General features: G+C 41.0%; 1 protein-coding gene across 1 annotated transcript in view; it reads left to right on the plus strand.

Moving 5' to 3' along the window:
- The window catches only part of ttn.1 (titin, tandem duplicate 1), a 127,583-nt gene that overhangs the window by 75,193 nt on the left and 26,396 nt on the right, over positions 1-25,994 (plus strand). Inside the window, exons 157-177 of the mRNA XM_079464582.1 lie at positions 20-304; positions 402-701; positions 791-1,219; positions 1,307-1,582; positions 1,663-1,962; positions 2,079-2,381; positions 2,477-2,776; positions 2,889-3,176; positions 3,289-3,591; positions 3,672-3,974; positions 4,057-4,362; positions 4,718-5,005; positions 5,280-5,570; positions 5,667-5,954; positions 6,058-6,648; positions 6,763-6,867; positions 6,983-7,180; positions 7,281-7,577; positions 7,681-8,268; positions 8,384-8,686; positions 8,766-25,934. Of these exons, the coding sequence (XP_079320708.1) occupies positions 20-304; positions 402-701; positions 791-1,219; positions 1,307-1,582; positions 1,663-1,962; positions 2,079-2,381; positions 2,477-2,776; positions 2,889-3,176; positions 3,289-3,591; positions 3,672-3,974; positions 4,057-4,362; positions 4,718-5,005; positions 5,280-5,570; positions 5,667-5,954; positions 6,058-6,648; positions 6,763-6,867; positions 6,983-7,180; positions 7,281-7,577; positions 7,681-8,268; positions 8,384-8,686; positions 8,766-25,934 (23,511 nt within the window). The remainder of the gene's footprint in view (positions 1-19; positions 305-401; positions 702-790; positions 1,220-1,306; positions 1,583-1,662; positions 1,963-2,078; positions 2,382-2,476; positions 2,777-2,888; positions 3,177-3,288; positions 3,592-3,671; positions 3,975-4,056; positions 4,363-4,717; positions 5,006-5,279; positions 5,571-5,666; positions 5,955-6,057; positions 6,649-6,762; positions 6,868-6,982; positions 7,181-7,280; positions 7,578-7,680; positions 8,269-8,383; positions 8,687-8,765; positions 25,935-25,994) is intronic.

Consider the following 25,994-nt stretch of genomic DNA (forward strand, 5'->3'; position numbering starts at 1 on the left):
TCTTTTTTGCAACCATCAGAAACTCCTGACATTGATTTGGATGCAGAACTGAAGAAGGGTTTGACTGTTAGAGCTGGATGCCCAATCAGATTAGTTGCAACAATCAGAGGCAGACCTCCTCCCAAAGTCGTTTGGAGGAGAATGGGAATTGACAATGTCGTCCAGAAGGGTCATGTAGATCTCATTGACACTATGACATTCCTAGTTATCTCTGATACTACTCGTGATGATTCAGGCAAATATTCATTGACTGTATCCAGTCCAGCTGGAGAGAAAGCAGTATTTGTGAATGTCAAAGTACTTGGTAAGCAAAGTCTTGCAAGCTCTAAATGCAATAATCAGTGTTGAGAACTATTCAATTCAGCTTGTCATTTAATTAAGTCGTATTTTTTTTAAAACAGATACACCTGGACCTGTTGTTGGTCTTGAGGCTTTTGACATTACGATGTCATCTTGCAACCTTATGTGGTCCCCACCTGACACTGATGGAGGCAGCAACATCACGCATTATATTGTTGAGAAGCGAGAAATTGATCGCAAGACTTGGGGAACAGTGAAAACAAATTTAGAAAATACCACATTTAAAGTTACTAACCTTGTCCCCGGAACAGAGTATTCCTTTAGAGTAATAGCTGTAAATGAATATGGTCCTGGAGTTCCGAAAGTTACACCCAAATCTTATCTGGCCTCTGATCCTATCAGTAAGTGCATAATTATTTTAAAAAGTTTTTAAATGTTTTTTTCTCCTCAAAAGGTAAACCTGACGCATAATTTTGTATCCTTCCAAAAGGCAAACCTGACCCACCACAAAAGGTTGATGTTTTGGAGATTACTAAGAATAGCGCAACTGTTGGGTGGGTAAAACCACTTCGGGATGGTGGAGCTAAAATTGATGGTTACATAATTGACTACCTTGAGCTTATAATGCCTAAACCGCCCAAAGAACCAGTAACGGTTGAGGGCGAGGTTGAGGTTGAGGGAGAAGCTGAACCTTCTGCAGAGCCTGTGCCTCTACCCACACATGAACCTGAGGTTGAGGAAGAGAAGGAGAAAGACAAGCTGGAATGGACACCATACACTGTTGTGAAAGGCTTGAGCATTTCCGTTGTTGGACTTAAGGAGGGAAGAAAATATCGCTTCAGAGTTGCAGCTAGAAATTCCATGGGATCCAGTCTATCCACAGAGACAAGAGAAGCTTATGAGATTAAGGAACAAATGAGTAAGTTGGTGAAACAACGTCATATTGATAGAATTGTTTAAATTAAAAAAAAACTGAGAAGAATCTTGTTTGTGTGTTTTTTTATAGTGGAACCCAAGATCATTATGCCTGAGCTTGTCACTGCAAAGGCAGGAGCAAAGCTGAGAGTCGAGGCTCTTGTGTCTGGAAAGCCAGCGCCTACATGCCAGTGGAAACGGGGAGAAGATATTGTAGTCCCATCTAGCCGTCTCGCTGTACATAAATCTCAGAACATGTGTGTGCTCATCATCAAAGATGTTTCAAGATATGACAGTGGTCAATACAGCCTTGTTGCTGAGAACAGCTCCGGCCAAGTTAGCCAGATTTTGAAAATTGTCATCAGCGGTTAGAATTTTTTATTTCATACACCCAAAATATCAGGGTAGATGTAATTTGATTTGTAACCAAACTTTCTTATTTCACAGATATTCCTGGACCACCTGAGCCACCATTTGAGATCAGTGACATCGATTCTGATGCTTGCACACTCTCTTGGAACAAACCACTTGAAGATGGTGGTAGCAATATCACTAATTATGTGGTTGAAAAGTGTGATGTAAGCAGGGGAGACTGGGTTACTGCTCTTTCCAGCTGTGGCAAAGCTGGCAGCAGAATCGGAAAGCTTGTTCCTGGAAAAGAATATGTCTTCCGTGTCCGTGCCGAGAACAGATTTGGTATTTCAGATCCACTTACGTCTGACAGGATGGTTGCCAAATTTCCCTTTGGTGAGTTAAAATAAAAGCATGAAAATGATGTGGACACATTCTTGTCTTTTGACATGCATCTTGTGGTGTGTAATAAAAATTATGCCTTTATAATGCTGTCTTGAAATTAATTTTAGATATTCCTGGAGAACCTTTGAACTGCCGCATCAACAAAGTAAACAAAGACTGCATGTTTGTGGCTTGGGATAAGCCTGAGTCAGATGGTGGCAGTCCTGTTACCGGATACTACATTGAACGCAAAGAGAGGAACAGTCTTCTTTGGGTTAAGGCTAATGATTCTGTTGTTCGCACAACTGAATATCCTTGTGCTGGCCTGATTGAAGGTTTGGAATACACTTTCAGAGTGTCTGCTATAAACCGAGCTGGACAGGGTAAACCTAGCAAGAAAACAGATTTCATCACAGCAAGAACACCTGTTGGTATGTGCACGTACGATAATATACATTTTTCTAAAAACATGTTTTTATTTTGAATATATACTCATTTTTCATATTTTGACTATTCAATAAAATAGATGCTCCCGGAAAACCAGAGGTGATTGATGTAACTAAGAACACAGTAACATTGGTTTGGACCAAACCAAAGAACGATGGCGGAAGCAAGATAATCGGATACTATGTTGAGGCCTTAAGGGTCCCAGAAGAGACTTGGGTACGTTGCAACACAAGCAGTCAAAATGTGCCACGTGAAGAGTACACTGCAACTGGGCTAGAAGAGGGTGCCAAGTACCAGTTTAGGGTCATTGCCAAGACTGCAGTTAACATTAGCAGACCATCTGAAATCACTGATCCCATACTGGTATCTGCAGAGAATGGTAAGCATATACAGTATGTTTTTTTATGTGATTGATTGACAGATTTGACCTTACTTTCTAAATAGTTTGGTAACAAGTTTTATTGATTTAGTCTTTTTTTGCTTTTCTACAGTGCCTCCTAGAATAGAACTTTCCATACAGATGAAAAAGATGTTACCAGTAAAGGGTGGGTCAGATGTTTGTCTTGAGGCTGAGGTTTATGGCAAACCAATGCCCAAAGTTACATGGACCAAGGATGGAGAAGTGTTGAAAGCTAATAAAGACCTTAAGATGTCTCAAAAGAGACACCTCTTCTCTCTAAGCATTGATGCAGTTACCAAACTTAATACGGGAAATTATGGACTTCTTGCAGAAAATGCAAGTGGTTCTACAACTGCAGAGATACAACTTAAAGTACTGGGTGAGTAAAATTATGTTCAGATGTTTATCCCAAATAGCGCTTATTAGATGAGATTAAGCATAGCCATCCCTCCCGTTTGAAATAAAACAATAATTGCTTTTCTGTTAAACAGATATACCTGGCCCACCAGTCTCTGTCAAATTTGAAGAGGTCCTTTCAGATCGAATCAAGTTAAGCTGGACGGCTCCACTCTCAGATGGTGGTTCTCCAATTACAAATTATGTTGTTGATAAACGTGAGACCATCAGAGCTAACTGGGCTCAGGTCTCTGCTAAAATCAGTGGTAATACAACTGAATTTCTAGTGGAGAGACTGATAGAGGGGCATGAATATCAGTTCCGTGTTCGTGCAGAGAACCGCTATGGTGCTGGTGATACCATCATCACAGACCCTGTCACTGCAAGGAATCCCTTCAGTAAGACTTTAATCATGTTCTTTCTGTTTTTATTTTTTGGATAGAGCATTTCTATATGTAATGTACTTTGTTGTTCATAGCTGTTCCTGGAGCATGTGACCCACCAGTCATAACAAACATCGCTAAGGAACATATGACTGTAAGCTGGAAGGAACCATCTGATGATGGAAAGTCCCCTATACTTGGGTATATGGTTGAAATACGTGAAACTAAGGAAATCAACTGGACCAAACTCAACAGAAAACCATTGTTGGAGAGAACACATGAGGCTGGAGGGCTCTCAGAGGGTACACAGTACGAGTTTAGAGTAATCGCTGTCAATAAAGCTGGCCTTGGCAAACCCAGTGAACCATCTAATGCTGCCTCTGCACTTGATCCCCTGTGTGAGTATCCAAAGTAATTTACAATATCATGTATGTGAATAGAAAAGAGCATTTATCATTACCTCTAAAAACTTTCTCACAGATCCTCCAGGTCCACCTGTTTCTCCCAAGGTCACAGATACCACCAACAGCACCATTAGCCTTTCTTGGACTAAGCCTACGAGCGATGGTGGAAGTGAAATTTTGGGATACCTTGTTGAATGCAAAAGAACCAATACTACAGACTGGATAAGATGCAATGTGCCCAAAAACCTTCAGGATACACATTATGTTGTCACTGGACTCTTGGAGAACTCTGAATACCAACTTCGTGTTACTGCTGTAAACAAAGTAGGATTCAGCCAGCCTTGTGAAGTTCCTGACAAACATGTTGCCAAGGATGTTTTCGGTAAAAAATATTTGTATAATTGTAGCTAAAAAATTACCATTCAAAAGCTTAGGGTCACTTGACTGAAATGTTTTTCCTGATCTTAAAAATCTTATGCTCTGAAGGCATTTATAGAACAATATATAAAAAGTAATTCATATACTTTATTTACAAAATGAAAATGTTTATTTTATTTTCAGTTTTTATTATATAAAAATATTACATTATGTAATTCCATAGTTTTAATAGCTGATGAGTTATTACTCATTACTTATGTATACAATTTGTGTTAAGCCTGGTCATAAAAAATAAGTATAGTATACTATAGGCATCTTATAATCTTTATTTATATTGTATATTTTCTCTGTAATTCTAGCTGCTCCTGAGGCTGAGCTTGATGCAGAGCTAAAGGACACTTTGGTCCTTATGGCTGGCAGTAAAATGAAACTTCATGCCAAAATTATGGGTCGGCCAACCCCCAGGGTCACATGGGCCAAGATGAACACCAACATTAAGGACAGACAAGGCATTATAATCAAGACCACAGACAGCGATACATCCGTTTTTGTGGAGAAAGCAAACAGATACGATGCAGGAAAATACATACTGAACCTTGACAGTGTAAGCGGAATGAAGATGTACACAGTTATTGTCAAGGTCCTTGGTGAGTTCTGTGATATTAAAAGGTTAATATATACAGTGTATATATATATATATATATATATATACAGTGTATATACACATACACATACACATACACATACACATACACATACACATACACATACACATACACATACACATACACATACACATACACATACACATACACATACACATACACATACACATACACATACACATATATATATATATATATATATAGTTTATGTTTTAGTATTTGATGTTAACTAAAGTATATTATTAACACTAAACAGATACCCCTGGACCTCCAGTGAATCTAATGGTTAAAGAGACATCGAAGGACTGTGCCTCCATCCTATGGGATGCACCTCTTATTGATGGTGGAAGTGAGATTAAAGGTTACATTGTTGAAAAACGAGATGCAGAAAGGAAAGCATGGTCAACAGTTTCATCCACTTGTACCAAAACATTTTTTAAGATTGACGGATTGGAAGCCGGTAGATCTTATTGCTTCAGGGTTATGGCTCAGAATGAATATGGTATTGGTGAGGCCTGTGAAACGGCAGATGTTGTGAGAGCAACCGGTGAGTTAGATAAATTTTTGATACTTTTCATTATTTAAATTTAATTCAATAAATTATGTTATTAAAATTTTAAATAAACTGAATAATGCCTTTCAGAGCAACCTGGACCAGTTATGGACTTTAAGACATTGCTGGTAACCAAGGATTCTTGTACCCTTTCATGGAAAAAACCTATCAGTGACGGCGGTAGCCGTATTATTGCATACGTGCTTGAGGTCCTTAATGGTGGAGATAAATGGAAGGAACTTCTCAGATCAAAGAACATGCAATACAGTGCAAGAGATCTTATTGAAGGAAGGGAATACAAATACAGAGTACAAGCAACAAATGATTCTGGTGATGGCCCTGTGAAGGAACTCTCTGTGATTGCAAAAGACGTCAATGGTGCGCGTTTTAATTTTATATTCATGTAATGATGACTTCAGTTTTCCACCTCACATATTGTGTTCCACATGTATTGATCATCCGTTTCTTTCTGTTGTTATAGTTCTTCCCAGCTGTGACTTAAGAGAGTTGCCGAATTTGAACTACATAGCAAAAGAGGGAAGCAATGTTCGTCTCAAGATACCTTTCAGTGGAAAACCTGTCCCTGTAGTAACATGGAAGAAGGGAGAGGAGGAAAATCTCACAGATACAGGAAGAGTGTGTGTGGAATCTACAGCCGTAAATACAACTCTCTTGATTCGTGACTGTCAAAGGACTGATGCCTCAAAATACACCATCACTCTTCGCAACACTGCTGGAACAAAAGAGTCCACCATTTTTGTCAGAGTTGTTGGTAAACCAGGAATTCCAACTGGATCAATCAAGTTCAAGGAAGTGACTGCAGATGGTGCAACCTTAAAATGGGGTGCTCCTAAAGATGATGGCGGATCAGAAGTTACCAATTACATTCTTGAGAAACGTGATTCTATTACTAATATGTGGGTCACAGTGTCCTCGGCTGTGGATACAAACAGTTTCAGAGTGACAGGTCTCCATGAGGGTACCGAGTATATCTTTAGAGTTAGTGCCGAAAACAAATATGGAATTGGTGAGGGCCTCAAATCAGAGCCTATGATTGCCAAGCATCCATTCAGTAAGTGGATTTCAGAAATGTTTTGTCTGTATAATTTGAATATTATAAATAATATTAATTTATAAATATGAGAGTCAAACAATCTCACTCTTTTACTTATAATTACTCCATCAGATGTACCAGATTCACCTCCTCCACCACAAGTCATGAGTATGCGCCATGATTCCTCAACACTTGCATGGTCTGATCCAAGGAAAACTGGGGGTTCATCAATCACAGGTACAGAAATAAAATAAGTTTTGGAGATTGCTCACAGTTAGTTGGAATAAAAAACTAACTATGAATAAATCAACCCTCAAATGATTGGATAGATAAAAACTATTTTTGCTTGAAGGTTACCATGTTGAATTCAAGGAGAAAAACAGCATGTTGTGGAAAAGAGCAAACCCAGCTCCCTTGAAGATGAGGGATTTCAAAGTGACTGGTCTAACTGAGGGTCTAGAGTATGAGTTTAGAGTTATGGCTTTAAATTTGGCTGGTGTTGGAAAGCCAAGTCTTCCAACTGAGGCATTAGTTGCCTTGGATCCAGTAGGTAAGTAAAGCATTTTAAAGGCCTTGGTATATCAGACTATATAAATGTATGGCTCCAAATAATTAGGGCTAGTTTATAATAATTTGCTTGAAAATTATAGATGCACCTGGTAAACCTGATGTAATCAGCATCACTAGAAGTACTGTAACACTTCAATGGACCGAACCTCAATATGATGGTGGACACAGACTTACAGGATACATTGTTGAAAGACGTGATCTCCCTGCTAAGGTCTGGGTAAAGGCTAACACAGTGAACGTTGTTGATTGTGCATATACTGTAACTGACTTGCAGGAGGGTTGCAAGTATGAATTTAGAATCAGAGCCAAGAATGCCGCTGGAGCACTAAGTCCGCCCTCGGAACAAACTGATACCCTTATGTGCACAGATGAATATGGTAAGCCTCAGTTTGTTTGTCTAGTGTATGTATCTTGATGTAATAATGTTCAGTTTCATTTTTACCTAAGCAATTATTAATCTGTGCATTGTTTGTTTTGCAGCGGCACCAACAATTACAATTGATCCAACAGTTAAGGAGGGGCTCACTGTCAGAGCTGGTGATACCATTTTCATTACAGCAACAAGCATTGTGGGCAAACCTCAACCAACCTCTGTGTGGTCTAAGGGTGGAAAATACTTCAAGCCATCAGATGTCTGTCAAATAGAAACTACCCCATCCTCTTCTACTCTTTCTATTAAGTATGCAAGTAGGAAGGAATCGGGAGAGTACACAATTACAGCAAGTAATCCATTTGGTGTCAAAGAGGAGAATGTTAAAGTGACAGTTTTAGATGTTCCTGGGCCACCAGGACCAGTTGAAGCAAGTGGAATTTCTTCTGAAAAGGTCACTTTGACATGGACACCACCTCATGAGGATGGTGGATCGCCAATTAAGTACTACACATTGGAGAAAAGAGAAACAAGCCGTCTACTTTGGACCATTCTTGCTGAAAAGGTTATAGACTGCCACTTTGTGGCCAATAAGCTTATCCAGGGAAATGAGTACGTCTTTCGTGTTTCTGCTGTCAACAGTTCTGCAGCTGGTGATCCTTCCCATTCTGAGCCAGTCAAAATGGTTGATAACTATGGTATGTGTTAATATCTCATATTATTTTTCTCAGTTTTTCTGAATACCACACAGCTGGATACTGTACATACACAAATATGTAATACAATTCCTAATAAACATATGCTTTTTTTCAGGTCCTCCAGGCCCTCCAGCTAGACCAGAGGTAGAAAATGTTGGTGGAAATTCTGTTACCATTGCATGGAAAAGACCAGCTGAGGATGGTGGCAGTAACATAATAGGCTACATGGTAGAGAGGAAGGAAAAGAAGGGCATGAGATGGACACGAGCATCAAAGATAGCAATTACAGACATTCACTTTGAAGTGAAAGGATTAAAAGAGGCAGTTGAATATGAATTTAGAGTAGCTGCTGAGAATAAGGCAGGTTTTGGAGAGCCAAGTGAGCCTTCATTGCCTGTGAGGACCAAGCTTGTCGCTGGTAAGTATATTGATAAAAAAATCTGATATACTTATTGCATAGAATATGCAATAATAAAATATAACCTATCAATTCCCAGATGTTCCTGGACCACCAGTCAACACTCGAGTCACTGACACAACAAAAACAACAGCCGAATTGCACTGGGGCAAACCACTTAGTGATGGTGGCATGGAAGTCACAGGATACCTTGTTGAACACAAAAAAGAGGGAGAAGAAGAATGGGTGAAAGACACAGCTACACCTTTAAGGATTACTGAGTTTGTTGTGCCTGATTTGCAAGCTGGAGCAAAGTATGACTTCAGAATTAGTGCAGTGAATGCAATGGGTGTTAGTGAACCAGCACAAACTGAGGATCTTGTTGAAATTATTGAACGAGAAGAAGTACCTGATCTAGAACTTGATGTAGAACTCAGGAGAACATTAGTTGTTAGGGCAGGTACCTCCATTCGTATATTTGTTCCTATTAAAGGTCGTCCAACACCTACAGTGACTTGGACCAAAGAGGATGCACCACTGAGGACTCGTGCAAACATTGATAATACCGAATCATACACCTTATTGGTCATACCTGATTGCAATAGGCGTGATGCAGGAAAATATGACTTGACATTGAAGAATGCTGCTGGAACAAAGACTGCCTCTGTGAATGTGAGAGTGTTGGATTCTCCTGGACCTCCTCTAAATCTAAAACCGACAGCAATTGACAAAGAGAGCATCACTTTGCAATGGGAAATGCCTCTCCTTGACGGAGGTGCAAAGATTACCAATTACATAATTGAGAAAAGAGAGTCGACTCGGAAAGCATATGCTGCAGTAATCACCCAATGCGCAACATGCTCTGTTAGAGTTCCTGATTTAGGAGAGGGTTTAGAATACTATTTCAGAGTTTCTGCTGAAAATGAGTATGGTATTGGTGAAGCAGTAGAAACACCAGACCCCATCAGAGTATCTCAGGCACCAACACCACCACAAAATGTCACTTTTAAGGATGTCACAAAGACCTCAGTTGGCCTTGCATGGACAAAACCAAAACATGATGGTGGAAGTAGAGTTACTGGCTATGTAGTTGAGGCACAAAAGAAAGGAACAGATCAGTGGGCCCATGTTACAACTGTTAAGACTTTGGACTTTACTGTAAAGAATCTTAATGAAAATGAAGAGTATGTGTTCCGTGTAATGGCCGTGAACAGTTCTGGCCGAAGTCAGCCTTGTTTAAGCAGGCCTGTTGTTATCAGAGAACAAAGTTCAGAGCCAGAATTTGATCTTCGTGGTGTGTGTCAGAAGATGGTTATCACCAAGGCTGGTGAAGATATAAAGGTTGAAGTGCCTGTTTATGGACGTCCTAAGCCAACAGTTTCGTGGCAGAAAGACAATCAACATTTCAAAGTTACACAACGGACAATGACTGTAAATACCTCCAGTTCAACTATCCTGATAATAAATGAATGTTTGAGGAGTGATCGTGGAGTATACTCAATGACAGGAAAGAACATAGTTGGTTCCGTTACAGACAGCATAATAGTGAAAGTGCATGATGTGCCTGGACCACCAAAGGGACCGATTAAACTAGACAAAATATCACGTACGTTTATTGAGTTCTCATGGGACGCTCCTGAAAACGATGGAGGAGTGCCAATCAATAACTATGTCGTTGAAATAAGGGAAACTACTAGTCAGACATGGACAGAACTTTCCTCATTGATCATTCGCACAACATTTAAAGCAACACGTTTAACAACAGGTGTTGAGTACCAGTTCCGTGTCAAGGCCAAAAATAGATATGGCACAGGACCTCCAATAACCTCAGAGGCAGTTGTTGCTGCATATCCATTTAAGGTGCCTGGGCCACCAGGAACACCCAACATTGTTGCTTTCACAAAGGATACAATGACAATTGGCTGGAACGAGCCTGTCTCTGACGGTGGAAGTGAAGTCATCGGTTACCATGTTGAGAGGAAAGAGAGGAACAGTATTATCTGGCACAGGATTAGCAAGGCACTTGTGGTTGGAAATCTTTTCAAGTCCACTGGTCTAGAGGATGGTGTTGCATATGAATTCCGTGTGATTGCTGAAAACATAGCTGGAATTGGAAAACCAAGTAAAGCTTCTGAACCAATGCTTGCTCTTGATCCAGTGGATCCACCGGGTCAACCTGTCCCTGTCCAAGTGTCCAAAAATGCCATCACTATTCAGTGGACAAAACCAGAGTATGATGGTGGTTTCAAGATTACAGGATATACTGTAGAAAAGAGAGACCTTCCAGCTGGACGCTGGATACGAGCTAACTTCACAAATATTATTGAAACCACTTTCACTGTAAGTGGTCTAACGCAAGATTCATCTTATGAATTCCGTATACTTGCAAGAAATTCTGCTGGTGCTGTTAGTAATCCATCAGAGCCATCAGATCCAGTTATTTGCAAAGATGACATTGTAGAACCAAGAATTATGGTTGATGCCAAATTTAAAGATGTTGTACTTGTCAAAGCTGGAGACGTCTTCAAACTTGAAGCCGATGTTGCAGGCCAACCATTACCATCCATGGTTTGGACCAAAGATGGAAAAGATGTTGAAAACACATCCAAACTACAAATTAAAATGACAGATCTTACAGCAGGATTAATCAACAAGGATTCTGTTAGAAGGGATGGTGGTGAATTGGTTCTGACAGCAACAAATGTTGGTGGTTTTGCAAAGCATGTCTTCAATGTGAAGGTTCTTGATAGACCAGGACCACCTAGGGGACCTCTGGCAGTTTCAGGTATTACTGCAGAAAAATGCACGCTCACATGGAATCCACCTGAAGATGATGGCGGTGCAAACATTGAAAATTATATTATTGAAAAACGTGAATCAAGCAGACTTGCTTGGACACGTGTAGTGTCAGACTTACAGGTTAACCAGTATCAAGTTACAAAATTGCTTAAAGGAAATGAATACATTTTCAGAGTAATGGCGGTTAACAAGTATGGTGTTGGAGAACCTCTAGAGTCTGAGGCAACAATTGCAGAAAACCCATATCTACCACCAAGTCCCCCACAAACCCCTGAGATAACAGCTGTTACCAAGGATTCAATGGTCCTCTGTTGGGGGGCGCCATCTAGCAATGGTGGAAGTGAAATTACCAGTTATCGCATTGAGAAGAGAGATAGGATTAGTTTGCGTTGGGTTAAATGTAACAAAAAGAATGTTACTGAACTGCATTTCAAGGTTACTGCCCTCGTCCCAGGCCATGAATATGAATTCAGAGTTTTGGCAGAAAATGCAGCAGGAATAAGTGAACCAAGTCCTTCGTCGTCCTTTGTGAAGGCCACAGACGCTCTTTTCATACCAGGGCCCCCTGGCAACCCAAGAATCCTGGACACGACAAGTTCTTCCATCACACTTGCATGGAACAAACCAGTTTATGATGGTGGTTCTGAAATCACAGGGTATATTGTTGAGACCTGCCTTCCTGGAACTGAGGAAGAAGAATGGACAATTGTCTCCCCTAAAGAAGGGGTAAAGGGAACATCGTTTACAATCACAAATCTTAAAGAAAATCAGGAATACAAAATCAATGTGTCAGCTGTAAATAGTGAGGGTATTGGAGAAGCAGGATCTGTTCCTGGATCCCCCAAAGCAGAGGAGAGACTCATACCTCCAGAGGCTGATCTTGATGCTGAACTTCGCAAGATTATAAACATCAGAGCTTGCAATACACTGAGACTTTTTGTTCCATTTAGAGGAAGACCAACACCTGAGGCCAAATGGTCAAGAGAGAATGATGAACCTTTGGATAGAGCTACTATTGAAACTACATCTTCCTTTACATCACTCATTGTCGGAAATGTGAATCGATTTGACAGTGGCAAATACAATTTGACTGTGGAAAACAGCTCTGGAACAAAGACAGTTTCTGTAATTGTTAGAGTTTTAGATACACCTGGATCACCACAAAACCTAAAAATCAGTAAGGTCACTAAAGAATCTGTGTCACTTGTGTGGGACCCTCCACTAAATGATGGAGGCTCAAAAATTAAGAATTATGTTGTTGAAAAGCGTGAGGCAACCAGAAAGGCATATGCCACAGTTAATGCCCTTTGTCAAAAAACAACTTGCACAATTGATCAACTCCAAGAAGGGTGTAACTATTATTTCAGAGTTCTTGCAGAAAATGAATATGGCATTGGTCTTCCTATTGAGACTGGTGAATCAGTCAAAGTGTCTGAGAAGCCACTTCCTCCAGGCAAGATTACGCTTCAAGATGTAACAAAGACAAGTGTCACATTGTCATGGGAGAAACCAGAACATGATGGAGGAAGTAGAGTGGTTGCATATGTTGTTGAGATGCAAAGTAAAGGCAGTGAGAAATGGACGCAAGCTGTGATTGTTAAGGTACCTGAAGCAGTTATTAATGGACTTGTACCTGGTGAGGAGTATATGTTCCGTGTTTCTGCAAGGAATGAAAAGGGAACCAGTGATGCTCGTCAAATTGGTGTGCCTGTGATTGCCAAGGACCTTGTAATTGTTCCATCTGCTAAGCTGTTGTTCTCAACATTCAGTGTCCTGGCAGGAGAGGATTTAAAAATTGATGTTCCATATATAGCTCGTCCCAAGGCCACCATTTCATGGTTGAAGGAAGCAGCTCCACTTAAACGAACAACCAGGGTAAACTTTTCTTCTACAGATACAAAGCTCAGTCTAGTAGTCAAAGAGGCTTGTAGAGATGATGTTGGCCAATATAGCATTAAGCTATCAAACACAGCTGGTGAGACAACAGTGGATATTGGAATTGTTGTTCTTGACAAACCTGGTCCACCAACAGGCCCTGTTAAACTTGAAGAAGTAACATCTGACAGTGTTACTATTTCTTGGAAGCCACCAGAGTATGATGGAGGCTGCACCATTAACAATTATATAGTAGAAAAGAAAGACACATCCACAACTAATTGGCAGGTTGTCGCAGCAAATCTAGCAAGAACTCAAATTAAAGCAGGAAGACTCAAAACAGGGTCTGAATATCAATTCAGAATTGCAGCAGAGAACAGATATGGCAAAAGCCCTCTCCTCGTGTCTGAATGTGTTATTGCACAGTACCCTTACAAACTACCAGGGCCCCCTGGAACACCTTTTATACAATCTTCCGCAAAGGATAGTATGATGGTCGTGTGGAATGAACCTGTCATTGACGGTGGAAGCACAATTTTAGGATATCACCTTGAACGGAAAGAGAGAAATAGCATCCTTTGGATTAAATTGAACAGATGTCTAATCCAAGACACAACTTTCAAGACCACAGGTCTTGAGGAAGGCCTGGAGTATGAGTTTAGAGTTTATGCTGAGAACATTGTTGGTATTGGGAAGGCTAGCAAAATCTCAGAAGGCTACATTGCCAGAGATCCTTGTGATCCTCCTGGAACACCTGAAGCAGTTAAGATAACTAAGAGTTCAATTACAATTGTATGGACCAAGCCAGAGTATGATGGTGGAAGCAAAGTCACTGGCTACATTGTAGAGAAGAAGGAATTGCCTGAAGGACGATGGATAAAAGCAAATTTCACAAATGTTATAGAGACAGAGTATACTGCAACAGGTCTCACAGAGGATCAGAAATACGAGTTCCGTGTCATTGCAAGAAATGCTGCTGGAGTCTTCAGTGATCCTTCATATAGCACTGGGCCTATCGTGGCAAAGGATGAGATAGAACCACCACGTATCAGCATAAATCCAGAGTACACTCAAACTATTTTAGTAAATGCAGGAGACAACTTTAAGATTGATGCAGATGTTCATGGAAAACCCGCCCCTACAATACACTGGATGAAGGGTGAGCAAGAACTTGGAAACACTATACATCGTGAAATTAAAAACACAGAGAGCTTTACCTCTCTCACTGTTAAAGAGGCCAAACTTGCTGATGGAGGTCAATATACTCTACTGCTAAGAAATCCAGGTGGTGAGAAAGCTGTCCAAGTCAATGTCAGCGTCTTAGATAAACCTGGACCACCAGAGGGACCCATCTCCATCGCTGGTGTTACCAGTGAGCAATGCTTTCTTGCTTGGAAACCACCTAAACAGGATGGCGGCAGCAAGATCACTCATTATATTGTTGAAAAGAGAGAGACTAGCCGACTACTATGGACTGCAGTTGTGCCCAAAGTACAAGCTGAAAATCTTAAAGTAACAAAACTCCTAGAGGGAAATGAATACATTTTCAGAGTTTTACCAGTGAACAAATTTGGCATTGGTGAACCACTACAGTCAAGTGCAGTTATTATTAAGAACCCATTCACACCTCCAGAAGCACCAAAAGCAGTGGAAGTCACTGAAGTCAAGAAAGATTCAACGGTCTTAACCTGGGAGGCCCCAGCAAATGATGGTGGCACACCTGTCACTGGATATATTATTGAAAAACATGACAAAGAAGGTGTTAGGTGGACCAGATGTAACATGCACACAGTTCCTAACCTTACATTCAAGGTTACTGGACTCCTTGAGAACCACCTTTATGAATTCAGAGTCGCTGCGGAAAATGCTGCTGGGGTTGGTGAGACAAGTTCTGCAACTGTATTCTATAAAGCTGTGGATCCTATATTTAAACCAGGTCCACCAAATAATCCAAAACTAATAGACATGACTAAATCGTCTGTTATACTTGCATGGGGAAAGCCTATATATGATGGTGGCTGTGAAATCCAAGGATATATTGTTGAAGCATGTGATGTAAAAGCAGCTCTAGAGGGTGTTAAGACTCCAACAGAAGAAAAGGCTGTGGAGGAGTCACCAGTTGCTGAGGAATGGACAATGTGCACCCCGCCAACAGGTGTTAAACTGACACGCTTTACTGTAGAAAATTTAAAAGAAAAACAGGAATATAAATTCAGGGTTTGTGCAGTTAACAAGGCTGGTGTTGGGGAGCATGCTGATGTTGCTGGACCCATTCTGCCAGAGGACAAAATTGAGGAACCAGATCTTGATATTGATCCTGAGTTTAGAAAGCTTGTCCGCATTAAAGCTGGAGGTTCTCTTAGGATGTTCGTTCCTTTCAAAGGAAGACCAACCCCAAAAATCAAATGGGAAAAGGATAGTGGACAAATAAAGGAAACAGCACAGATTGAGACCACCAGCAGTCACACGTATCTTGTGATTGATCAAATTAACAGAGCAGACAGTGGTAAATACACTGTGACTGCCGAAAACTCAGCTGGTGCAAAATTTGAAACTATTAGTGTCAAAGTCCTTGACACACCAAGTGCTCCCCTCCAACTTAAAGTGCAAGAAATTACAAAGGAATCAGTTACTCTTACATGGGAGCCTCCTTCTATGGACGGAGGGGCAAAGATAAAAAATTACATTGTTGAGAAGCGTGAGAGCACTAGAAAAGCATTCTCTGCTGTTGTCACAAACTGTCACAAGATCTCATGGAAAATTGAACCACTTCAAGAGGGCTGCAGTTACTATTTCAGAGTGCTTGCAGAAAATGAGCATGGTATAGGGTTACCTGCCGATATTATAGATCCTATAAAGGTTTCAGAGGTGCCACAATGTCCTGGAAAATTAAGTGTTGTAGATGTTACGAAATCAAGTGTGTCTCTTGCTTGGGAGAAGCCCATTCATGATGGTGGCTGTAGAATTCTTCAGTATCTTGTTGAAATGCAAGTCAAGGGTAATGAGAAATGGTCTGGCTGTGCCAATGTAAAAACATTAGAAGCTGTGATTAGAAATTTGAACCCTGGAGAAGAGTACACTTTTAGAGTAATTGCTGTCAATGAAAAAGGGAAGAGTGACCCAACAACACTTGCTGTCCCAGTGCAAGCAAAGGACCTTGTCTTTGGGCCTGATGTACGACCTGTATTCAGCAGTTACAGTATTCTTGTTGGAAAAGACCTCAAAGTTGAAATTCCAATTTTTGGTCGTCCGAAACCAAAGATCACATGGACAAAGGATGGTGCAGCCCTTAAATTCACAACAAGGGTTAACATTTCTAGTACAGTGCACAGTACTATTCTTAGCATTAAAGAAGCCGCAAGAGAAGATGGTGGAATGTATGGAATAAATGTGTCTAATTCTGTCGGACAGAAAGATGCCACTATTGAAATCATCACTCTTGATAAGCCTGGCCCGCCAACTGGTCCTGTGCGATTTGATGAGATAACTGTATCAAGTGTTACATTGTCATGGGATCCTCCTAAGTTTGCTGGTGGTTGTCCTATTTCAAATTATATTGTGCAAAAACGAGATACAACGACCACATCATGGGAGAATGTTGCCATATCAGTAGCAAGAACAACATTGAAGGTACCACGACTAAAGACTGGTGCTGAATATCAATTCAGAATCCTTGCCCAAAACAGGTATGGCAAGAGTTATGCTTTGGACTCTTCAGCTGTGGTTGCCCAGTATCCTTACAGAGAACCAGGACCACCAGGAACTCCTTTTGTTTCATCCCTATCCAAGGACCACATGATTGTTGAATGGCATGAACCAGTTTCAGATGGAGGTAGCAACATTATTGGATACCATCTTGAGAGGAAGGAGAGAAACAGCATTCTTTGGACAAAGATAAACAAGACATTAATCCAAGAAACAAGATTCAAAACCTATCCTTTAGAAGAGGGTGTTGAATATGAGTTCAGAGTTTATGCTGAAAATATTGTTGGCATTGGCAGATGTAGTAAAATCTCTGAGGGCTTTGTTGCACGTGATCCATGTGATCTGCCTGGAACCCCCGAAGCTATCCATGTCAATAAAAATTCCATCACCATTCAGTGGACAAAACCAGAGTATGATGGTGGAAGTGTTATCACTGGTTATACTGTGGAGAAACGTGATCTCCCAGAGGGGCGCTGGATGAAGGCAAGCTTCACAAATGTCATTGAAACCAATTTTACCGTCACCGGCTTAACAGAAGGTGCCAAATACGACTTCAGGGTAATTGCAAAAAATGCAGCTGGCACTATCAGCAAACCATCTTATAACAGTGGACCTATTGCTGCATTAGATGAGGTAGAGCCACCAAAGTTCTCAATTGACCCAGCATACACACAAGCACTTATTGTGAATGCCGGAGATACATTTAAGCTTGATGCTGACGTCTATGGTAAGCCAGTTCCTACAATACAGTGGTTTAGGAATGAGAAGGAGCTTGAAAACACACTTAGATGTGACATCAAGAATACTGACAACAGAGCATTAATCATGGTAAAAGATGCCACCAGACAAGATGGTGGAAACTACACTCTTCAGATCACTAATATTGCTGGCTCACAAATTGTTCCATTCCAAGTGAAAGTGCTTGATAAACCAGGTCCTCCAGAGGGGCATCTTCATGTTACAGGTGTCTCCAGCAATAAATGCACTCTATCTTGGCATGCTCCACAAGACGATGGAGGAAACACCATCACTCATTACATTATTGAGAGACGTGAGACAAGTCGCCTTGCTTGGACTGTGGTCAGTAATGACTGTAGAACAACAGTATACAAAGTGACAAAGCTCCTGGAAGGTAATGAATATATATTCCGTGTCATGGCTGCCAACAGTTATGGTGTTGGTGTGCCAATTACTACACCATCCATAATAATGAAAGATCCATTTGGTCACCCTGGATCACCACAAATTATTGAGGTAACAAATATAGCGAGGGATTCTATGACTGTTTGTTGGAATGCACCAGATACTGATGGTGGAAGTGACATTCTTGGCTACATCATTGAGAAAAGAGACAGATCTGGAATTAAATGGACAAGATGCAACAGACAGAAAGTTACAGATGTATGTTTCAGAGTGCAAGGACTAATTGAGGATCATGAATATGAATTTAGACTATCTGCCGAAAATGCTGCTGGAATTGGAGAGCCAAGCTTGCCAACTTCATACTACAAGGCTTGTGATCCCAAATACAAATCTGGCCCACCCGTTAATGCACATGTTATTGATACAACAAAGTCTTCGATTACAGTGGCATGGGGAAAACCCCTTAATGATGGTGGATGTGAAATTCAGGGATATATTGTTGAGATCTGCAAAGCTGAAGAGGAGGAATGGGTTATGTGCACCCCCCCTACTGGCTTACGTGTTAACAAATTTGAAATTACTAAGTTAACAGAACAGCATGAATATAAGGTTCAAATATGTGCCATCAATAAAATGGGTGTTGGAGAACCTTCTACTATTCCAGGTACTGCCAAACCTGAGGACAAGTTAGAAGTCCCTGAAATTCACCTTGATTCAGAGCTGAGAAAAGGCATTGTTGTTCGTGCTGGAGGATCAGTTAGAATTAATGTACCATTTAAAGGTAGACCAATACCAAATGTGAAATGGACCAAAGATGAAGGTGACCTGTCAGAAAAGACTGTGGTTGAAAAATGTCTAAACTTCACCCAGCTATCAATCGACTCCTGTGATAGAAGGGACTCTGGAAAATACGCTGTGACTTTGGAGAACAGCAGTGGCTCTGTATCTGATTTTGTTACAGTCAAAGTGTTAGATACTCCAGGAGCCCCACTGAACCTTGCTGTTAAAGACATCAAGACAGACTCTGTCACTCTTGTTTGGGAACAACCACTTATTGATGGAGGTGCAAAGATCAAGAATTATGTTGTCGACAAGCGTGAATCTACAAGAAAGGCTTATGCAAATGTAACAGCCAAGTGCAGCAATACAACTTATAAGGTGGAAAATCTTGCAGAAGGGGCCATGTATTACTTCAGAGTAATGGCTGAAAATGAATTTGGTGTTGGTTTAGCAGTAGAAACAAAGACTGCTTCAAAGGCCTCTGAAGTACCTCAGCCAGTTGGAAAGGTAATGTTGACTGATGTGACTAAAGGAAGCGCATCACTGTCCTGGGAAAAACCAGAGCATGACGGTGGCAGTAGGATTGTTGGCTATTTGATTGAAATGCAGCCAAAAGGAATTGACAAATGGGGTGTAGCAACAAACGTGAAGACATGTGAAGGAACTGTCACTGGACTTACTGCTGGTCAGGAATATATGTTCCGTGTTCTGGCGTACAATGAGAAAGGCAAAAGTGAACCAAAGCCCCTTGCTGCTCCTGTTATTGCCAATGACCTCACAATTGAGCCAAGCATTAAGTTGCAGTTCAATACATATAGCATCAAAGCTGGAGCTGATTTCAAACTTGAAATACCAATATTTGGACGTCCAAAACCAAAGATCGCCTGGATAAAGGATGGGCAGTTACTTAAGGTAACATCCAGAGTAACTACTTCAAACACATCAACATCCACAATCCTACAGATTAGTGAAGCCTGTAAGAATGACCTTGGAAAGTATGCAGTTACAGCAACTAACAGTGTTTGTGCAGTTACAGAAGATATTGGAATCATAATCCTTGATAGACCTGGTCCACCCACAGGACCAGTAAAAGTAAATGAAGTCAGCAATAACTCTGTTTCTATCTCATGGGAACCACCCGAGTATACAGGTGGGTGCCAAGTAAAGCATTATATTGTTGAAAAGCGAAACACTACTGAAACAGCTTGGCAGGTTGTTGCTGGCTCAGTTGCAAGGACTTCTCTGAAAATTACCAAGTTAAAAACAGGCGCTGAGTATCAATTTAGAGTCATTGCTGAAAACAGATATGGTAAAGGTACTTCCTTGGACTCAAAGTCAATAGTTGCACAGTATCCTTACAAACCCCCAGGTCCTCCTGGTACACCGTATGTGAAGTCTGCCACTAAGGACCAAATGGTAATTGAGTGGAATGAGCCAGTTAATGATGGTGGTAGCTCAGTAATTGGTTACCACATTGAGAGCAAAGAAAGAACAAGTATCTTATGGACAAAATTAAACAAAACCCTTATCACTGATACCACATTCAAGATATGCAATCTTGAAGAAGGCATTGGATATGAATTTAGGGTATATGCAGAAAACATTGTTGGTATTGGCAGAGCAAGCAAAGTTTCAGACAGCTTTGTTGCCCGTGACCCATGTGATCCACCAGGTACTCCTGAGGCTGTGGCCATAGCAAAGAACCACATTACGATTCAGTGGACAAAGCCTCAATATGATGGGGGCAGCAAAGTGACTGGATATATTGTTGAAAGGAGAGACTTGCCTGAGGGCCGATGGATGAGGGCAAACTTTACAAATGTAATTGAAACTGAATTTACAAATACAGGCTTAACAGTAGGCAGTCAGTATGAATTTAGAGTAATTGCAAGAAATGCAGCGGGTGTCTTCAGCGAGCCTTCTGACAGCACTGGACCAATTACTGCTACAGACGAAATTGAACCTCCTAATGTATCAATGGATCCCAAGTACAACGATGTTATTATTGTTAATGCTGGAGACAATTTAGTTTTGGATGCAGATATCCATGGAAAACCCACACCTGATATCCAGTGGCTAAAAGAAGGAAAAGAAATGCTTAAGACACTGCGCATTGAGGTAAAAAGTACCCAGAAATATGCCTCTATTACCATCAAAGACTGCACAAGATTGGATAGTGGACATTATGATCTTGTATTGAGTAACAGTGGTGGAACAAAAACAGTTCCAATAACAGTAAAAGTTCTTGACAGACCAGGTCCACCAACTGGACCATTGCGTATAACTGGTGTAATGTCTGATAAATGTAACCTATTCTGGTCTGAGCCCTCTCAGAATGGTGGTGCTATTATCTCTCATTATGTTCTTGAGAAAAGAGAAACTAGCAGGCTGTCATGGACTGTTGTTGATTCCAACATTCCAGCTGTGAGTTATAAGGTGACAAAACTTCTGCCAGGTGATGAGTATATTTTTAGAGTTATGGCTGTCAACAAATATGGATTCGGTGAACCATTGGAATCTGAGGCAGTTATTGCACGCAATCCATATAAGCCCCCAAGTGCACCATTAACACTAGAGGCAAGAGAGACAACAAAGGATTCAATGATTTTATCATGGAATGCACCTGAGAGTGATGGTGGAACAGAAATTACAGGTTATCACTTGGAGAAGCGTGATAAAGATGGTGTGAGGTGGACAAAATGCAACCGACAGAAGTTGACTGATTTGTATTTCAAAGTAACGGGCCTGTCAGAGGGACATTTCTATGAGTTCCGTGTTGCTTCTGAGAATGAAGCAGGTGTGGGAGAATTTAGTGATTTGTCTCTATTTTATAGAGCAGTCAATGCCACAACTCCACCATTTCCACCTCATCATCCTAAAGTGACCGATCACACAAGCTCATCTATATCTTTATCTTGGGGAAAACCTTCTAATGATGGTGGAGCATATGTTAAAGGTTACATTGTTGAGATGAAAGAAGTTTCTTCAGAGGACTGGATCATATGCACACCTCCTGCTGGTATACAAGCAACACGCCTCACAGTTGAAAACCTAAAGGAGAATGCAGAGTATAACTTCAGAGTATGTGCAATAAATTCTGAAGGAGTTGGTGAACCTGCTGATGTTCATGGCTCAGTGACTGCATCTGAAAAAATTGAAGTACCTGAGATTGAACTTGATGCTGACCTCAGGAAGGTTGTCTCTGTCCGAGCAGGGGGATCCCTTCGCCTTTTCATTACAATTCGAGGTAGACCTGAGCCATCTATCAAATGGGAAAAGGAGGATGGAGCTCTAACTGAGCGTGCCCAGATCGAGTCCACAGGTTCATATACCATGCTTGTAATTGATCATGTCAATAGATTTGACAGTGGTAAATATGTCTTGACGCTTGAAAATAAGAGTGGAACAAAATCGGCATTTGTCAATGTCAGGGTGCTTGACACACCAAGTGCTCCACAGAAGTTTGAAGTGAAAGATATCAAGAAAGACTCAGTGACTCTTTGCTGGGAGCCACCCCTTACAGATGGTGGAGTTAAAATAACTAATTACGTAGTTGAGAAGCGAGAATCTACAAGGAAGGCTTATACAACGATTACAAGTAACTGCACACAAACCTTCTTTAAAGTTGATGAGCTGCAGGAGGGAGGCATTTTCTACTTCCGTGTGTGTGCTGTTAATGAGTATGGCTTTGGTATGATGGCAGAGACAAAAAGTCCTATTAAGGTAGCACAGCCACCTAAGCCCCCAGGAAAAGTAACACTTGTGGATGTCACAAAGAATAGTGTGGCACTTTGTTGGATAAAGCCTGTACATGACGGAGGCAGCAAAATAATCTGCTACAATGTAGAGATGCAACCCAAGGGTAGTGACAAATGGGGTGTAAGCTGCACAGTTAAGGTCCCAGAGGCTACTGTAAGCAACCTCACACCTAATGAAACATACTCATTTCGAGTTATTGCACTAAATGAGAAAGGCAAGAGTGAGCCCCAAGAACTTGGCGTTCCTGTTGTAGCTAAAGATATTGAAATTGAACCCTCAGTCCATCTGCTGTTCAATACTTTTAGTGTTAAAGCTGGAGATGGCCTTACAGTGGAAGTTCCTGTAAGAGGCAGGCCTAAGCCAGTTGTCTCATGGAAGAAGGATGGGCTTCCTCTGAGGCAATCAACTTCTCTTTCAATCATCAACACTCTAGTGTCAAGCAAAATTATCATCAACGATGCTGCCATTGAGCATGTTGGTAAATATGAACTCACTCTTGCTAACACAGCAGGCACCATCTCCACCAATATTGGTGTTGTTGTCCTGGATAAACCAGGTCCGCCAGCTTCAGTAAAAGTTGATGCTGTGACTTCTGATAGTATTACATTGTCATGGACCCCACCAGAGTATGATGGTGGATGCTCAATTAACAATTACATTGTGGAGAAGAGAGATACCAACACAACAGAGTGGCAGATTGTTTCAACAAATGTTGCCAGAACATCAATCAAGGTTCCTAGATTGACAAAAGGTTCTGAGTACCAGTTCCGTATCTATGCAGTGAACCGTTATGGAAAGAGTAAGCCAATTGACTCGCCGGGCATTACTGCAGAGTACACATTCAAACAGCCTGGCCCACCTTCAACACCACGTGTAGCTCATGCCACCAAAGTCTTCATGTTGGTTACATGGAATGAACCTGTTAATGATGGTGGTAGCTCAGTTCTTGGATATCATTTGGAACGCAAGGAAAGAACCAGTATTCTATGGACAAAAGTAAACAGGACACTCATCAAGGATACTGAATTTAAAGTAACTGGCATTGAAGAAGGCATGGTGTATGAGTATAGGGTCTATGCTGAAAACATTGCTGGAATTGGCAAGGCAAGCAAAGCCAGTGAGGCCATAGCTGCACGAGATCCTTGTGATCCTCCTGGTCAGCCAGTGGTAACTAGCATTACCAAGTCCTCTGTATCTCTTTCTTGGGAAAAGCCTGAGTATGATGGTGGAGCCAAAGTTACTGGTTATATAATTGAACGTAGAGATCTTCCACAGGGGCGCTGGGTTAGATGCAATTTTACAAATGTTGCAGAGACCTACTTTGATGTTACTGGCCTGACGCTTGATGAGCAATATGACTTCCGTGTCATGGCAAAGAATGCTGCTGGACTGTTCAGTGAGCCATCTGATAACACTGGTCCTATTACAGTTAAAGATAATGTTGATCCACCACGCATTATGATGGATGTAAAATTCCAAGGTGTTGTGGCAGTAAAAGCAGGGGAAACACTGAAAATTAATGCTGATATTGCTGGACGCCCACTTCCAGTGGCATCTTGGTCAAAGGATGGACATGAAATTGAACAAAAGGGAAGAATTCAGATAACTGGAACAGATACTAATACTATGATAGTATTTAAAGACTGCAAGAGAAGTGATTCTGGACAGTACGCCTTGACATTACAAAATGTGGCAGGAAGTGTCACAACACCAGTAAATTGTGTTATACTTGATAAACCAGGGCCTTCCGCAGGTCCATTGTCTGTTACAGGCCTCACAGCAGAGAAGTGCACATTGTCATGGGGACCACCACAAGAAATTGGTGGTGCTGAAATAACACATTATGTTGTTGAGAAAAGAGAGACCAGCCGACTGGCATGGACACTTGTACATGGAGAGGTCAAAACCACAACATTCAAGGTCACTAAACTGCTGGAAGGCAATGAGTATATATTCAGAGTAATGGCTGTCAACAAGTTTGGACTTGGTGAAGCACTCGAAAGTGAAAATATAAAAGTTACTGATCCATACACCATCCCAGCAGCTCCAACTAATGTTGAAATCATAGGTGTGACTGGTGAGTCAATGACTATTACTTGGGCAAAGCCGTGTTCTGATGGAGGCAGTGAGATCCTTGGATACATAATTGAAAGGCGAGAGAAGTCTGGTATTCACTGGGTCCGTGTAAACAGAGAGCTTGTGACAGACTTAACAGCTGAGGTATCAAAAGTAAGAAGAGGATGTGAATATGAATTTAGAGTTTATGCTGAAAATGTAGCGGGTTTGAGTCCAGCCAGTGATACGTCTGCTTCAGCACAGGCTGAAGATGAACGTCTAGTGCCATGCCCACCATCTAAACCTAAGATTCTGGACTATACAAAGAATTCGATTACTATTACCTGGAAAAAGCCTTCATCTGATGGTGGTGCAACTATTCTTGGATACAGTGTAGAATATAAGAAATCAGAGGATGAGGAGTGGGTTGTGGCCATTCAAATGACCAAGAGCAACGAATTCATTGTTTCTGGTCTTACACTTGATGCAGAGTATGTATTTGCTGTTAAAGCAATAAACAAAATTGGTGTAAGCGAACAATCACCCATTTCCGAGCCACAGGCCGCAACAGAGAGAAAAGAGGAGCCTGTGTTTGATGTTGACATTGAAATGCGAAAGACTTTAATTGTCAAGCATGGCAATTCATTTACTTTGACAGCACCATTTAAGGGAAAGCCAGTACCTTCCGTTACATGGTTTAAAGAGAATGTGGATCTTAAAGCAAGAGCAAGTGTTGAAATAACTAATAACTGCACATCTATTACTGTTGAGAAAGCAACAAGAAATGACTCTGGACAATACATTGTTAATTTAGACAATGGTGTTGGAACTGCATCTCTGCCAATGGTAGTCAAAGTTCTTGATTCCCCTGGACCACCAACTACTGTAAAGATTACAGAAGTCACAAAAGATTCTGCTACAGTTACTTGGGAAGCTCCAGGAAATGATGGAGGAGATGCTGTCAAAGCTTACCATGTTGAGAAACGTGAAGCCAGCAAAAAGGCTTGGGTATGCGTAACCAGCAACTGTCACAGTTTGACATACAAAGTTGAAGACTTGCAAGAAGGGGCGATCTACTACTTCCGAGTTATTGGAGAAAATGAGTTTGGTGTTGGTGTACCTACTGAAACTAAAGATGGAACCAAGATTACAGGTAAGATTATTGCAAGTTTTGAATAAAGAGGCTGCTTCAGAATTGCTTAATTTATTCAGT

This window comes from Barbatula barbatula (assembly GCF_947034865.1).
Source record: "Barbatula barbatula genome assembly, chromosome: 9".
In the NCBI taxonomy this organism is placed as follows: Eukaryota; Metazoa; Chordata; class Actinopteri; order Cypriniformes; family Nemacheilidae; genus Barbatula; species Barbatula barbatula.